Raw genomic sequence first — 16,723 nt, forward strand, 5'->3', positions numbered from 1 at the left:
AATTCCAGAGAAATTATGCCCACCCTAGAAACACCATATAACTTATACTCAAGTACATATATTTACTGCAGCTCGGAACAGAGGAACTGAATGAGTGATCATACAATATTCCCTCCAAAATGAAAATATGACAAAAAATAATCAATTAATCTGAACAGGAATTGCTTGTTCATCAGCACTTGACAATCACAACACATGTTTGCTCATGAACAATTGAACATACATCAAAGATTCAAAGCTAGACTACAATCGATCGGGGAGGAGCAGTACATGCTGCACGGAGAAATCGATCATAGGCTTTCGTCTAGCACTAACTAAACAATCTGGTAGACTAGCTTCTCCACCATCTGCTGGATGCAGATTTCGCAATCTGCCTTGGAGCACTTGGCCATCACGTGCGACGATGTAGTATCACACGAGACGAACGCGGGCGCCGGCGCCGGCGCCGGTGTAGTGGATGCCACCACCAGGTCCATGTCGTCGTCGCCGAACAGCCTCGCATACGTGACCTCCTCGTGTTCGTCCTCAGCCAGTCGCTGCTGCTGCGTCCGGCATAACTCTTCAACATCGACTATGTCGATGAAGAACCCGGCCGGATCCACGCTCCCGTCGTCCACAGCTCCGGGGGGCATCACGTCGTCTTGGTCGGAAAGCAACCAGCGCTGCATGTCCTGAAGCATCACGGGCTCTTGGAGGTCCTGAAATGCGACCTGGAATCTGCCGTCGTCCTGCTGACCTAATTCTTCAACATCTTCGAGTATGCCATTGCCAGCGGAGAACTCGGCCGGATGCGCGCGGCTGTTGTCCAGTGCTCCGGTGGGCAACCAGCGCTCCATGTTCTGGAGCTCTTCCATTTCTTGGCGCCGCGGGGTTTGGGGACGTGGAGCGTCCGGGTGTGGATCGTCGCCAGCCTTCCTCTTCTTGGAATCCGCCATGGCCTTCATTACTGACTCGTATGTAGTCTCCCTCTTGTGGCGCGACACGCAGACCATGCAGATCACCAGCCCAGCAGCGTCGTCGTCGAGCCGGAACTCGGTCATGCACCATCCGAGCCTGGTTGGCGAAGCTCCCGGCGACTCCTTGAAGACGTAGTTGAGCTTCCGCTTGTAGCCAACGAGGCTTCCGGTAGCCCCGTCAACAACGGGCTTCTCTCCACCTTCCGAGTGCCATGTGTAACCCTCGCCGACCGCGCGCTGCCGTCTCCCGCCGCCGTTCCTTGTCCCGTGACGTCGCGCCGGTGTGAAGAAGTACCAGTGGCCCCTTTTCCCGTCGTCCTTGTCAGTTCCCGGCGCGTGCTCGTGCTTGTCGACGAGGATGTCGGGTGAGACGGAGTAAGCGTCGAAGTCATGGATGTTACAGCCGCTGTCGATCGGCAGTTCGGCCAACTTTGGACGGAGGAACTGCTCGATGAGAACGTGATCGGCCGGGAAGAATTTGGTGGGAGGAGCAGGGCTATCTTGCGCGGACGCCATGGATCGGCTGCTATGCGATGCTAGAGACGAAGAAGTATTGGAAGTAGAAGCCGCGCGTGCCTGCGTACATGCGCCCTAGGCCGGTCTAGCTTATATCTCCACACATTTAGCAAAGTCTTGATCGGACTGTAGCTCATCAATCCAAAATGGAAACGGAGTGCATGCATATGCATGGCGTCGGACCGAGCGAGTAGAAAAATTGGTGTCTGATGATTGTACCGTCCAGTTCGTATTCTACTCGTGTAAATATACGTGTACTACGAATCAATGGAATCAAATCCAAGACTGAATCGAACTGTAAATATTGGTATAATGCCGTCGGTCCTCGGACTGCAACTAACGCGCGCGTGCCGGCTGACTTGAACATCACGTTTGCCCGATGGACTCAGGCTCATCTCAAACATCACACGATCGATCAAGAATATACACGGGACACTGCTGAAGATCCTTGGGAGGATAAATTCGTTTCAGCCTCATGCTTCCTTGAGCGACACGAGTGTCTACTTTCAGCTAAAATTTGGTTGTTGCTTCGTCGCAGCAAAAGAAAATTCCCGATTTTGCTTCATTGAAGTAAAAAAGAGTTCGCCTAAATAAAAGATTTGTTAGACACAGAGCTCGCTAGAGCACCGTACTTCGCCGGAGAGTTCGTCGGAAATCTCGCCGGAGCGCCGTACTTTGCCGGAGACTCGCCAGAAACCTCGTAGCATAATTTATGTACTGAAGTAGCAACAGAGAAGAGCAAACGGAGCAAAAAAAAATACGATTATAGAATAGAAGCATTTTGTGTTGTTGTAGCAAAAAATCGATCTCGTTAGAGCCATCGCCGTAGATCTCGTAGCAAATAAATTGCACTAAAGTAGCAGAACTACAAAACAATTGAAGCAACGTAATAAAACTAGTGTAGCATCGTTGTAGCATTATTTCTATGGTCTTCGGCCAGGTCCTTGCAACATTGTCATTTCCTTATTGCACCCGCACTCTTTAGTGGTAGCCATGACCCCGGGAGGGGCCATATGAGCCGAGGGCGTGCATCCCAGCCCTAATGGCCCAGGCACACCACTGCCTCAAGGCCCGGGCCGTACAACCCCCTAGGGTTTTGGGGAAACCCTAAAGGGGGAAGACTTGGGGGCAAGCCCCCCTCTCCCTTTGTGCACTGGCCCCAGGGCTTGGAGGAGGGGCCAAGGCAGCCCTGGCCGACCCTCCCCCTATATAAAGAGGGGAGGGGGCAGGGGCGTAGCCCACCCCTTCCGTCAAACCCTAGCCGCCACCTCTCCTCCTCCTCATAATTCCAGCACCGGCTTTGTGAAGCCCTGCAGGATTTTCTCCTCCATCACCACCACCATGCCGTCATACTGCTGAGATTCCGAGGGGATCTACTACCTCTTCTGACCGCTAGAACGGGGAGAGGAAGGTCTTCATCGACTCCGTACGTGTGACCAAGTACGGAAGTGCTACCGGATTGTAGCACCGGAAGGATCGCCTTCATCAACCACAAGATCAGATCTTGTTAAGTCTCTGGATCTTCGAGGGTTAGTTCTCATCTATCTCGTTGCACATATCTCATAGATTAGATCTTGGCTTTTCCATATATTGGATCTCTGTTTTGTTCGTCTTTGCGGTAGAAATTTTTTGTTTTCTATGAAACGAACCCAACAGTCCGGTGCCCGAGCCCATCCCCGCTACACAGGGGACGCTCCGGGCGTGCCGGACAGAGCGAGAAGCGAGCCGGGTGCCCACATGCCGGCGACCAAATGCAGAACGGTTGGTTCCCGCCTTTTATTTCTCATCGCGCCTCCACTCCCACGCCTCCCACACCTCTGTTGTTGCTCGATTTCCTGTCCGTCTCGACGGCCAATCTCTCCTAAGTCGGGCACTATCGTGAAGGTTGGCTCCCTCGCCGTCCTTTTCGCCACTGCCGCTTCGCCAACGCGTCCCAGAACGCGCCAGTGATGCATGCAAAATGCATACATGAACTTTGTCCTTTATCATATTAGTTTCCACATATTTGCAACATATATGATGATAATACCATGTTTTACATTGATTTGTGGGGATTTAATAATGATCCCCTTTATTTGGTTTATAACTCTGCAGAACAGGAAAACCTTGTTTTGTGTATTTTTCACTTTTAGTGACCTTTACGAAGTCAAATTGAGTGGGATTTTTGGAGCATCACTTTTTCATCGGGAGAAGCACCATGGAGCTTTGGTGGACACTTGGATGAGCCTGAGGCCCAAAATACCTCAGGTGGCGCACCCAAACACTTAGAGGGCACCACATGTGCTCTTTCGGCCGTCGATCGTCGAAACCTCGTGATGTTTTCGCCCACCGACGTATTTTGACCTAAAACTCACTATATATATGGTCCCGAAGAGTTCTTGGGAGGAGAGCGTGGCACAAACACAGAAGAATGAAAACGGAGGTTGTAGCAGAGATGATTGGGGGGGAACTCCACCGAGATCACCGTCGGAGGGGTCTCCACCTTCTCCAACGTCTTCTTCATCACCATGATTAAGGGAGAGTAGTCCACCTCTAGACTACGGGTTTGTGGCAGTAACTTGACATATTTCTCTCATGTTCTTCATAGTTCTTAGTGACATATCAGCTACCTCACATGATTATGGCCATATTTGTTATACCTATGTGGCGGATCCTTATTCTATGATATTGTGCTATGAGATCTGATCATATTATGTGTAAGATGTATTGATATATGCATATTATGTAGCTTGTTCTTAAGTATTTGTTCTGATCCAACATCAATGCAAGAGCGTGTGTGGGGTGATGTGTGTATTAGATGGAGTAGCATGGTTTTAGTGATTGGACAGTGAATATATTATCATGATATATTATGGTCTTGCCTTTTCTTTTGCTACCTCAGTAGGGATAAAGTGAATGCATGTGCTATGTTCGTCTTATGACAGTAGTTATGATCTTGTTGGCTCAAGGTAGTATATTTGATATTCAAACATCATGTCAAAGTACTTATTGTTATGTTATGTTAATTTTTAATATAAGATTGCATGGAGTTTTCCCTTTTTTGTGGAGTATAAGAGAGATGTGTTGCATCAGTTGTATGTTAGGACGTGATGCCCATATAAATTCTGATCTTACGCATACTATTATTTGCACCCTCATATCTCATTGATGAATTACTATTTTTCCATCATAACTTAAAAGAAAGAATAGTCAAGTGAACACATAGAACCTCGGTCCACTTTTTATCATAATAAACACCTTTATATTGATTTTATCTTGTTTTCTAATTGCAGCACTATTTTAATCCGAAAATACAAAAATATTTAATTTTCTTATTTGCATCCAAAACACCAAAAATAATCAACCTCTTTACAGTTTTTACTTAGTTATTTTATTTTATCTAGTTTTACTCGTTTTATTTTACTTGTGTTTTATTTACTTACGCGAAACCTTGTGGTTGACAACTATACGATGGATTTGGGGACACAAGGCTTTTATTTTACTTGTAGGATTGCTAGAAGAAGGGAGAAGAGAATACTCTTTGTCCAATTCCCTGAAAGTTTGATATAAACCCTCGAGTCACCCCTGTGGGGAAGATACTCTGCTGATACAACACTCTGCACTTGGAGTCCCAACGTATCAAGTTCTTTTTGCGTTGCTAGTAGCCGTCATCAGCCGACAAATCCGGCCCTCCTCCATGAACAGAAGGTGTTCGAAGGCTTGTCTGGTAGGTGCGACAGGTCGTTGTTCGTTGCCTCCCCTGCATGGATGAATTTTAACCATTTGTTTTGCTTCAGACATGGATAGTGACGGTGGGATGATCTTCCAAATGATGGAGGACGAGCAAGCCTTCGACGACGACATTCGAGAGCCTTATCAATCATCGCGTCCCTCCAAATCATGCTTGACACCAACGCGAAGAAGAGGAAGAGGTTGCGCCGCGGAGGTTCAAAGGTGGGAAGAAGTCGATGCCCTGGCAGAGCATGGAGGGGCATATCATGCTGCACAACTACTACTTCGTAGATGGCGCAACACAGCCCGACAATTTTCGGTGCCGGTATAGGATGAGCAAGGGTTTGTTCATGAATAACCTCCATGAAATTTGAGAGTTCGACCCCTACTTCAAGCTGAAGCACGAAGCTGTTGGCACGGCTAGGTTCTCGTTGATTCATAAGTGCACTGCCGCCATGAGGATGCTTGCATACGGAGAACATGCCGATGCACATGAAGATTACCTTCGCATGAGTGAGTCTACTGCCATTGAGTGCATGTACAAGTTTTTCAAAGATGTGGTGGGAAAGTTTGGTAAATATTACTTGAGAGGGCCAACTGAAGAAGAGACTGCAAGGATCATGGCCGGCCCAAAATGCAGCGAGAGGATTCCCTGGGATGCTTGGAAACATCAATTGTATGCAGTGGTCATGAAAGAACTGTCCATTTTCTTGACAAGGTATATACAAAGGGCGCCATGGATATTGCAGTGTGGTGCTTGAAGTTGTGGCAGATTATGACCCATGGATTTGGCATTCTTTCTTTGGATGGTAGGATCACACAATGACATCAACGTGTTGCAGCGGTCTCTGGTGTTGAGCAAACTTGTGGAAGTTCATGCTCCACCATGCAACTATGATATCAATGGCCACCAATATACCAATGACTATTATCTAGCAGATGGTATATATCCAAAATGGGCGACTTTTGTCAAACAATCCTGTTACCATTAGGTCAGAAGAATTGTTAATTTGCTTCGCGACAAGAGGCTTGCAAGAAGGATGTTGAGCGGGCATTTGGTGTGCTTCAAACTCAATTTGCTATTGTTCGGCACCCTGCTCTAAGTTGGTCTCACGGTCAAATGTGGGAGGTGATGCAGGATTGGGATGAATGATACCTTCCATCTGGATTACAGATTGTAGTATGATAAGCTTTTTTCCCTAGAAGACCTAGGTTCAATCGGAACTTGGGAAGCACTCCTAAATGGTGTGAAGAAAATGTCTACAACACTTGCTAGTATACTTTATATTCAGTTTATCGGACCTATCTAGTTTAATTTTAAGGGGGCTGTGTTCAATGGTGGAAATAGGCCAGGGTTAAGGTTTCAAATGCAACTATGCATACATATATAAATGAAGCTAGTATGTGTAAAAAATAAAATAAAGATAAGAGATTTGTGAGTAGCACATCCGTAAATACTCTTTCCCCTAAAACCAGAGGTGACAAGAGCCTAATGGTCCAACCATTGTCCTCACAGCCGCAAGCAATAATAGTTTTAAAGTAAATACATACCAAAGCCTTAAGCTAGATGATTGTGATATGATCCCGAATGAATCACTAAACATGCATCGTTACGTTCCCCTTTCCATCACTTAGGTTTCGCGGTAACACGCCATTCTCCACTCATCCCACCTCTTCCCTTGATCAACTCGAATGATATGGGTACCTGCGGATCATCAACGCGAGGCCAAGAGACAAGGATACAAGATTGCAAAACTCATATTCAATCCTTACACATATCATAAGATTAGATGCACATGAACGCTGCGAGGATTCACCTGAACCCGCATCCTGTGAGGACTACTCACACATAATATCAAGATCAAATACAAAAATATAAATCATTGTGCACAATACTTAGATTGAAATTACAATATTCTTACAATGGTCGCCAATTCTCAAGGAGATCTCTATTACAATGGTGATGGCTATGGGTATGAAGGAGATGGGAGATGGAATGGATGAGCTATGGTGATGGATCTCCTTCGGTGTGGTGTAGATGGATCTGGTGGATGGCGGCTCTGTTTGGCGACGAATGGCTCTCTTTTCAGCGTCGGCCACTTCACGACTTTTATAGTGTTTGACCTCGGGAACGCAGCCGCAGGTGGTACGGGTGGACGGTACGGGCAGTGTTTGCCTGTACCGATGCCCGTTAAAGGTACATGAACCACCTTTCCGATTGTAGTCAACTTTGCCATGCTCTTGGAGTGATTTTCTTCAGTAATTTCAGGTCCATTTGCCATTATGACGTGATTTCCTGCACATCATCCAAAAATAGAAGAGATTGCCCATCTTCGCATTGATTAGGCATTAGTGGCAAGTTGAGAGGTAAACTTAGTCAATTTCTTGACTTGGCTAAGGGTTTAAACGACAAAATATAGCGTATTTCACAGCCATCAACTTCCCCAAGCTTAAACTTGATCGTCCTCGAGCAAGAAAAAAAGAGCCATAAGGAACTTGGCATTTAAATTAAAACAACGAGAAAGCTAAGTCACTTACAAGTGGCAACCTTATGAGTCCAACATTTCCTCCATTTGAAAGATTATCATAGTTAGAGAAGTGCCAAGAATATAGTACAAACATTGGTAACTCGAGGCAATCACAATAAACATTATAAGTATGAATAGCTAGTTGTGAAAACAATTACTCTAGATTAAGTAGTTAACTCTCAGTTTGCCAAGGAACACTGAAAGTTTATTATCATCAAATTAAGTATGAGCATTCATGTCTAAATAGGTATATGTGAAGTATCTTGATTACGCGCACATCAATCGATCAAGGATATCAAAACACTTACTATCCATTCATTACCTTTCAACAATATATTCATCTAATAGTAGTGAGTCCATGCCAAGACTTGAGAAGTGATATCTTTCGGATTCCTTTGACAGTTTTCAAGTAAAATTCATGAATCACCTTGCAGGATTGTGACAATCATGGGGCTAGTGCTGCTAGTATCCCAAGAGTGTGCGCAACAGTCGTGTTGACACGCAAAGCAATATCAAACACTAATGCAATATCTCGTATTTATATACAACCTTACATCTTGGCATGCATCTCAGCTACCATTAGACTTCAATTCCATCAAACAACTCATTACAAAAGTGCTATAAAGTCTATCACAACATCTATGGAGGTAAAGTATCTTTAAAGTTAAATCCTTAAGACAATTGGTCATCATACAACTCATAATTTAAGACTTCTTAATATTGTACTACTTGTTTGGCAATATTATTTCCAAACCTAGACTCGGTTAACTAAATGAACTAGAGTAAGAACTTTCACAATTAACTAAGCATGCAAATAAAGTTCTACTCCAATTGTTTCAAATCACTCCCAATGGTACAATATCTTAACGGAAGCATCGAGGGGGGAGGGGCGGAGGTCAGGCCCATGACCACGCCTCGAAGAAGGAAGTGACACCCGCAAGCGTTATCGTGGCTAGCAACGGAAGCACCGAGCAAGGTTTTCACCCGGGCACATACCTTCCCTAGAGAAATGGACACAAGCAGAGAGGATGCAGCTATTACCGCAAGAAGCAACACTGTCACCGGTGAAGGAGAGCGTTTCCCACCACCGCAACACCACCCAAGCTCGCCAGATCTGAGACCGAGATGGTCAAGACGAGGCAGAGCAGGGGAGTTGCCATCACCGGAGCAGAACTCCGGCCACCACCGGCCCTGGTGGAGGAGCACCACGACGGCCAGCCTACCGGCAAGAACCGGAACCGAGCAGGCGAGAACCAGGCCCAGCAAGGCCCGCCCAGGCCCAGCAAGGCCCGCCCTAGGCCCATCTGGGCTGGCACGGGCGCCGCTGCTAGCCACCACACGCTGCCGACCGCCGCCTCGCCGAGGTCCTACCAGGGCAGCAACGAGTAGCCACCTGCGCAGCCACATCCTCTAGGACCGCATTGAGGAGAGCTGCTCGAAGGAAACCGCGATGTGCGGCCCAGCCTTCACAGCGAGCGTTCCCCCCAGCCCCTTTGGAGGTGAGGGCGTCCGCCGCCACCGCGGATATGCTCGCGGCAGCGGTGGCAGAGGGGTTGGTGGCGGGGAGGGCCCATCAGCGACGGTCTAGGGTTCCCCCGAGTTGCCCCGTAAAACATATATACCGAGTGATCAAGCATTCATGTGTTATTTGTGAATTAACTAGCAAGATGGCCCTCGCAAATGCGAGGGCATCATTTTGTTTGAAAGTTGGGCATTGTATTATTTTGTAGCATGAAATATATTAATTTATTCTCAAAAGACAACCTTTTGTTTTTTTATCAATATCTCTCGCTTCCGTGACACTTTAACCATTGTAACAGTACATGTGGAGAAATATGTTATATTTTAGTGCTGCAGTATTCTACATTTAACCCGTTGACTCCACTATCTTGATGTAAAAATAATAATCCTACAAAACTTAGATCTAGAATATCGAAGCACAGTGCTACCTTGAGTCCATAATTCACCTAATCTTTTAGAAGTAACGGGGATGCACGAGATCGATAATGGAGAAAAGTAGTTGATGCGTGTATTCTTGCCACAAAAGTTATGTTTATTTTATTTTAGCGTTCTAATGTATAATCATGTGGTTTGCTCTTTTTGTGCCATATGCAGTATGCTTATTTTCCCTACGGCCTATTTCTTTCGTACTTTTTCGTTATATTATTTTGGAGGATTAGAGTAGGTTTTTTCCTACTGATTTATCTTCACTGTAGTTTTTGAAAGTAAGCTTCCATCATACCTGAATCTATCGGAAATAATCTTTTGTTGGTACAAATTAAGTTTCGGAGAAATCGAGTAGGGAATGACGCTAAAGTCTTATACATTTTAATCTTGATAATCAAAGATCTCCTAATTAACCGGCAAAACACATATGTGTTAGACAAAATAAATTCTATATTGACCAAACTCAGCCCGGCTTATGTACCAATAGAATATTCTTCATGGAGTCCTTTACATACATGCACTTCTCTTTGTGGGGCCCACCTTAACACGATCGGTAGAAAAAGATTAAGAATGAGGTGGCATAATTCCACATATATGTAACACCCATACTTCTTAATTTTTATTTATACTGTTCAACCAAAAAATCGACGAGCGACCACTACTCTCACTCAACTATACCAGCACACAATGTTTATCACTGTCGGTGGCTTTGTACGTGTATATTGTTTTACGTGGCATTTTTTTATCTTTTAATTTCAGATGTTAAATTATTTTATAATTTTTTTAGCATATGTGGATTAACTTGATGTCTCGAAAAACACCCTAGATATTTACTGAACATACATATAGTCTAATACATTTTTATACTGTTTAACAAACTATCGATGAGCGACCACTACTCCTTCGCTGATTATACCGGCACAAAATGTTTATCATTGTCGATCACTTTTTACACGTATATTGTTTTACGTTACATTTTTTATCTTTTAATTTCAGACGTTAAATCTGTTTATAATTTTTTAGCATATGTGGATTAACCTGTTGTCTCGAACACCCTAAATATTTACCTAACATTCCTATAGTCTAGTACTCTCTCTGTCCTCAAACAAGTGTACATCTAGCTTTAAACTTTGCTCACAAAAGAGTGTACTAATATCCTACCAATGCACTTTAATTGCTTCTCTCTTATCGCACAGAAATCAAACCCAATAATATTAAGCACATGTTTTTCGTGTTTTCTACATGCACTTAGCTTATTGGATGTGAAAGAATTAAAGATGAGATATGCATGTTCCCAATATATTTTTTAATTCACTTTATAATTTGTCTTGAAAAACCCGCATTTATACTTATTTGTGGATGGGGTATCCTTATACATCCGAATAGATGAATTAATCTAAGCCAGTTTTTATTTGCACGTGCACCTCCATACTTGACAGGACTCTCTATCTATATCTATATGTAGTCCTCTATTCTTTGATTATTATATAACTCCAATGTCAGGTCTAGGAATTTTTGAATCACGACAGTTTAGGCAGGTTTTCAGGTCAAGGATTTTCTTTTAAGATTGTCTCCCTATCTTTCTTAATGTAGGCAGGATCGGCAGAGCGCTAGATTCCTCTACAATACAAATCTTAAGTACCGATTACATATTTTTAGGCTTATCTGTTCCGGTAGTCTCTTATAAATTTGATAAGTACTACCTCCGTCCAAAAATAAGTGTCTTAATTTTGTCTAGATATGGATGTATGTAGACATATTTTAGTTGTAGATACATCGTATCTAGAAAAAGTTAAGACATTTATTTTTGGACGGAGGGAGTAGGAAATAACGTGTTAGGACATATTGCCTATTTATCTGTTCCGGTAGTCTCTCATATATTTGTTAAGTACGAAATAACGTGTCAGACCATATTGCATATTTACCTCACATGGACCGTGTCAGACCAAACTACGTTGTTACGTAACTTTTAAAATTTTGTTAAATGGTAACCGGAGATTTTAGATCCAACAATCATAATTAATCTTAATGATGTGGCTTAACGTGGTGCCTTTATTTTTGACATCTGTATTTTGCTTTTAGTATATAATAGATTTGTGGAAACGAATAGCCCTACTAAATTACAACAAATTCACATGAGCGGATATAATATGAAAAAGTCAGAGTTACAAGTATAAACCTGCTTTCTCCCAGCATGAGTGAGTACAACACCATATTTCAGAAGGATAGTGCTGAGCGTCCCCCGGGGGATTTGGACTTCCGATCCCCCGCCTCCAACTGTTGACACGTGTCCCGCCGGGACCACACACGCGCACTGGAGAAAAACTCCAAAGAAAAGGCAAACGCCCTCGTGTGTCTTCCGTGTGCGTACATCCACTCACCGATGCACATGCTACAACCGCCCCCACCACCGTCGCTCAGAGCTCCGGCGAGAGACCTTGCCGGCGCACAGCATCTACGACCGCTACTTGCAACACCTCGTCTCTGGTTGGTAGCACCACCGCCCACGGACGGCAGCATCACCGATGGCCATTGGTAGCTCCGACTGGTAGCATCGCGGGTCGTCGCTGGTAGCACCGCCGGTCGCCGTATATATGTAGCGCCGCCAGTTTCGCTGGTAGCTCCGCCGGTCGCCGTATGTAGCACCACCAATTCCGTTGGTAGCATCTCCGGTGCTGTATGTAGCACGGCCGGTCGCCGTATGTAGCACCACCGGTCGTCGCTGGTAGCATCGCCGGCCACCGTATGTAGCACCTCGACTTATGGCCGCACCACCGTGACCCGCTCATGGCTGGTAGCACCGGCACCACCCGCTCACAGCAACATCGGCCGGCCCTTGTAGCATCAGAGGCCTTAGATCGGTGCTCCGACGAGCACCACCATCCTTCGTCCGTAGCTCCGGCGACCAGTGCTCGGAGCAACACCGGCTTGGCCTCACAGCAACGCTGGCCCGCCTTCGCAGCAACAGCGGACGGGCCACCGCGAGCTTCACTGCCAGGGCGGCCGCGACGAGGAACGGGAGCAGCCTGGAACCGCGCCACCAGCCGTGAGCAGCGCGTGGGAGAAGCGGCGGGTGGCGACGCCAGGAAGCTGCGGTCGGTGACGACGGAGAGCAGCAGCGAGGGAGGATGCCGTGAAACAGCTGCGGGCGGCCATGCGGGGAACCACCAGCGAGATCGACGCCGGGAACAAGCGGTGGGCGGCGACACGGGGAACCACTGGTGAGGGGTGGATGGCGGATGGGGAATCGTGTGAGCACAGGGGATGAGGAAGAGAGAGACAGAGGAAAGAGATAAGATGTGGAGGTCGGTGTGGTGGGTCCAGCGGACGCGTGTCGCTCGCTCGACCCGGGGGACGCGTCGCGTGCGATCCCCCGGCGGAAGCAAAGCGTTTTCCATTTCAGAATCATGAGGGCTTCTGTTGGCCGCTCCTCTTCACCATCACCATTGTATTTTGTAACTTTAATCCACATAAGTGGCTCTAGCTGCACTTTCCAATAAATTCCAGAGAAATTATGCCCACCCTAGAAACACCATATAACTTATACTCAAGTACATATATTTACTGCAGCTCGGAACAGAGGAACTGAATGAGTGATCATACAATATTCCCTCCAAAATGAAAATATGACAAAAAATAATCAATTAATCTGAACAGGAATTGCTTGTTCATCAGCACTTGACAATCACAACACATGTTTGCTCATGAACAATTGAACATACATCAAAGATTCAAAGCTAGACTACAATCGATCGGGGAGGAGCAGTACATGCTGCACGGAGAAATCGATCATAGGCTTTCGTCTAGCACTAACTAAACAATCTGGTAGACTAGCTTCTCCACCATCTGCTGGATGCAGATTTCGCAATCTGCCTTGGAGCACTTGGCCATCACGTGCGACGATGTAGTATCACACGAGACGAACGCGGGCGCCGGCGCCGGCGCCGGTGTAGTGGACGCCACCACCAGGTCCATGTCGTCGTCGCCGAACAGCCTCGCATACGTGACCTCCTCGTGTTCGTCCTCAGCCAGTCGCTGCTGCTGCGTCCGGCATAACTCTTCAACATCGACTATGTCGATGAAGAACCCGGCCGGATCCACGCTCCCGTCGTCCACAGCTCCGGGGGCATCACGTCGTCTTGGTCGGAAAGCAACCAGCGCTGCATGTCCTGAAGCATCACGGGCTCTTGGAGGTCCTGAAATGCGACCTGGAATCTGCCGTCGTCCTGCTGACCTAATTCTTCAACATCTTCGAGTATGCCATTGCCAGCGGAGAACTCGGCCGGATGCGCGCGGCTGTTGTCCAGTGCTCCGGTGGGCAACCAGCGCTCCATGTTCTGGAGCTCTTCCATTTCTTGGCGCCGCGGGGTTTGGGGACGTGGAGCGTCCGGGTGTGGATCGTCGCCAGCCTTCCTCTTCTTGGAATCCGCCATGGCCTTCATTACTGACTCGTATGTAGTCTCCCTCTTGTGGCGTGACACGCAGACCATGCAGATCACCAGCCCAGCAGCGTCGTCGTCGAGCCGGAACTCGGTCATGCACCACCCGAGCCTGGTTGGCAAAGCTCCCGGCGACTCCTTGAAGACGTAGTTGAGCTTCCGCTTGTAGCCAACGAGGCTTCCAGTAGCGCCGTCAACAACCGGCTTCTCTCCACCTTCCGAGTGCCATGTGTAACCCTCACCGACCGCGCGCTGCCGTCTCCCGCCGCCGTTCCTTGTCCCGTGACGTCGCGCCGGTGTGAAGAAGTACCAGTGGCCCCTTTTCCCGTCGTCCTTGTCGGTTCCCGGCGCCTGCTCGTGCGTGTCGACGAGGATGTCGGGTGGGACGGAGTAAGCGTCGAAGTCATGGATGTTACAGCCGCTGTCGATCGGCAGTTCGGCCAACTTTGGACGGAGGAACTGCTCGATGAGAACGTGATCGGCTGGGAAGAATTTGGTGGGAGGAGCAGGGCTATCTTGCGCGAACGCCATGGATCGGCTGCTATGCGATGCTAGAGACGAGGAAGTATTGGAAGTAGAAGCCGTGCGTGCCTGCGTACATGCGTCCTAGGTCTAGCTTATATCCACATCTAGCTAAGTCTTGATCGGACTGTAGCTCATAACATCAATCCAAAATAGAAACGGATATATGCATGCCGTCGGATCGAGCGAGTAAAAAAATTGTGTATGACTGTACCGTCCGGTTCGTACTCTACTCGTGTAAATATGCGTGTACTACGAATCAATGGAACCAAATCTAAGACTGAATCGAACTGTAAATATTGGTATACGTGTACTAGCTAATCAAACTATCAAAGCATGTCCATGCCGTCGGTCCTCGGACTGTAACTAACGCGCGCGTGCCGTCGGACTTGAACTTCATGTTTGCCCGATGGACTCAGGCTCATCTCAAACATCACAGGATCAAGAATATACACGGGGGTGTGCTTGACACGTTTGAACAAACGATCGTTCACCTCCAGGCACACTAGCTTACACTTAATCATAGACTAGGATCAATCGATCTGGTTCGGACAAGCGTTGGGCCTCCACGCCACTTAATTTAGACATGTGCCTTTTTTCTAAAATATTTTTTTGCAAAATTTCAGCGATATATTAATAATTATTACAGGAGTACAAAAAAATAAAAAAAATACAAATAGATCTTTGGACCACATAGCGCGAGCCGAAGACGTGCAATTGTCTTCGCCCCTTTATCACCGGAACCATGCAAAACTTGTCATATAAGGAAAGATATGTTTTAATTGACTGCCTCCCTGCCACGCTTCGCTCTGGATCCATTTCTTGGGTCATCACCCAAGAAAGCTGCCTTCTTTTCATCCCAGGCCCAGGATATTGTCTTTGATCCCATTTTCGAGTATGAGTTTGTTGTTGCATGGTTTTTCAGCAACCAAGGAAGTAGGCTTCTTGGCTACTCATGACTTATCACCTGGCTTAGATCAACCGCGCCATTTATTTGCAAAATATGAGTCCTTATGGCCACCTTTCTCACAATGATCCGACCCAAAAAATTTAGAAACGTTGGCATGAACTAGCATGTTTGTTGTATATTTGCTCCACTTATAAATACAGTTGGGTTGGCGGCCATAGAGCAGACACGCAAGAAGCAAAATACGTGAATCAATAACCTCAAAGCCGGTGACGCCAACATGAGATTTTTTAACCGTCAAGCAAATTTAGGGAGGAGGAAATTTTTCATTTTCAAACTATGACAGACCAAGGGAGGGTGACTTCTCATACGGACACCCAGGTTCAAATCCCCAGGGGTGCGAATTTGGATTCTTATTATTTAAAAATAAAATTACTGTAGGAGCTTCTCATACCGTATTCCTTCCAAAAAAAAAACTTCTCATGCGGGCAACCAAATCCATTGCCCAACACCACTTCAAGACCACCTTTGGTAGAGGATAAACTAGCAACGTGAGTTCAGTTGGGATTCTCTCAACCTTCCCGCTTTCCAATCTTGAGGGCTTGGATGTCCCTTTCTCAAAGGAGGAGGAGGTCAAGCCAGCCATCGCCATGCTCTCTTGCAGAGTGACAGGACTGGCTGGGTTTAGTGCCAACCTTTTTGCCACTTGTTTTGATATCATCAAGGCAAACGTCATGTCGGTGATTTTTTGGTTCTTCAATCTTCAAACCTCCAACCTCCATTAGCTCAACTCTGTGAATATAGTTCTTATTCCCAAGAAGGATGATGAAGAAGAGATCTCCGATTTTTGGCCTATTAGCCGCATACATTGTTTTGCCAAGATTGTCCCTTACTCCCTTGGCAAGGAAACTCTTTCAACTTTGCGGGTCATACCACCTTAGCCAAGTCGGTCCTCACATCGCAATATATTCACCTTCTCACCGCCCATGAAGTATCGGTTGAGTTCCTTCATGCAAGCATACAAGTCCTTGTGGCCACCTTTCTCACAATGGTCCGATGCAAAAATGTTTGAAATTTTGGCTGTCAAGAAGATCAGCTACATCTACAACATCAAATGCCATTTTACGAAAATATCACAATAATTCCTAACATGTCAACAACTCGATGATAGTGGAGAAATAAGAGGAACCCGAGGAC

General features: G+C 46.3%; 1 protein-coding gene and 1 pseudogene across 1 annotated transcript; both read right to left on the minus strand.

The window, feature by feature from the left end:
• Window positions 1-314: 314 nt before the first annotated feature.
• LOC124665003 lies at window positions 315-1,472 on the minus strand. The gene is made up of 2 exons (XM_047202404.1): window positions 795-1,472; window positions 315-662 (listed from the first exon to the last, which is right to left on the minus strand). The coding sequence occupies exons 1-2, from the start codon at window positions 1,470-1,472 to the stop codon at window positions 315-317; spliced, it is 1,026 nt and encodes a 341-aa protein (XP_047058360.1).
• Window positions 1,473-13,471: 11,999 nt separating this feature from the next.
• LOC124665005 lies at window positions 13,472-14,628 on the minus strand (annotated as a pseudogene).
• Between the last annotated feature and the right edge of the window lie 2,095 nt (window positions 14,629-16,723).

Source organism: Lolium rigidum, chromosome 6 (assembly GCF_022539505.1).
Source record: "Lolium rigidum isolate FL_2022 chromosome 6, APGP_CSIRO_Lrig_0.1, whole genome shotgun sequence".
Lineage (NCBI taxonomy): Eukaryota > Viridiplantae > Streptophyta > Magnoliopsida > Poales > Poaceae > Lolium > Lolium rigidum.

Bases quoted from the DNA above. Each gene is read 5' to 3' on its own strand.
- LOC124665003 (XM_047202404.1), bottom strand. From the start codon at position 1,472: ATGGCGTCCGCGCAAGATAGCCCTGCTCCTCCCACCAAATTCTTCCCG. The intron at 663-794 runs GCGCATCCGGCC...CAGGACATGCAG, and splicing joins GAGCACTGGACAACAGCCGC to CGCTGGTTGCTTTCCGACCA.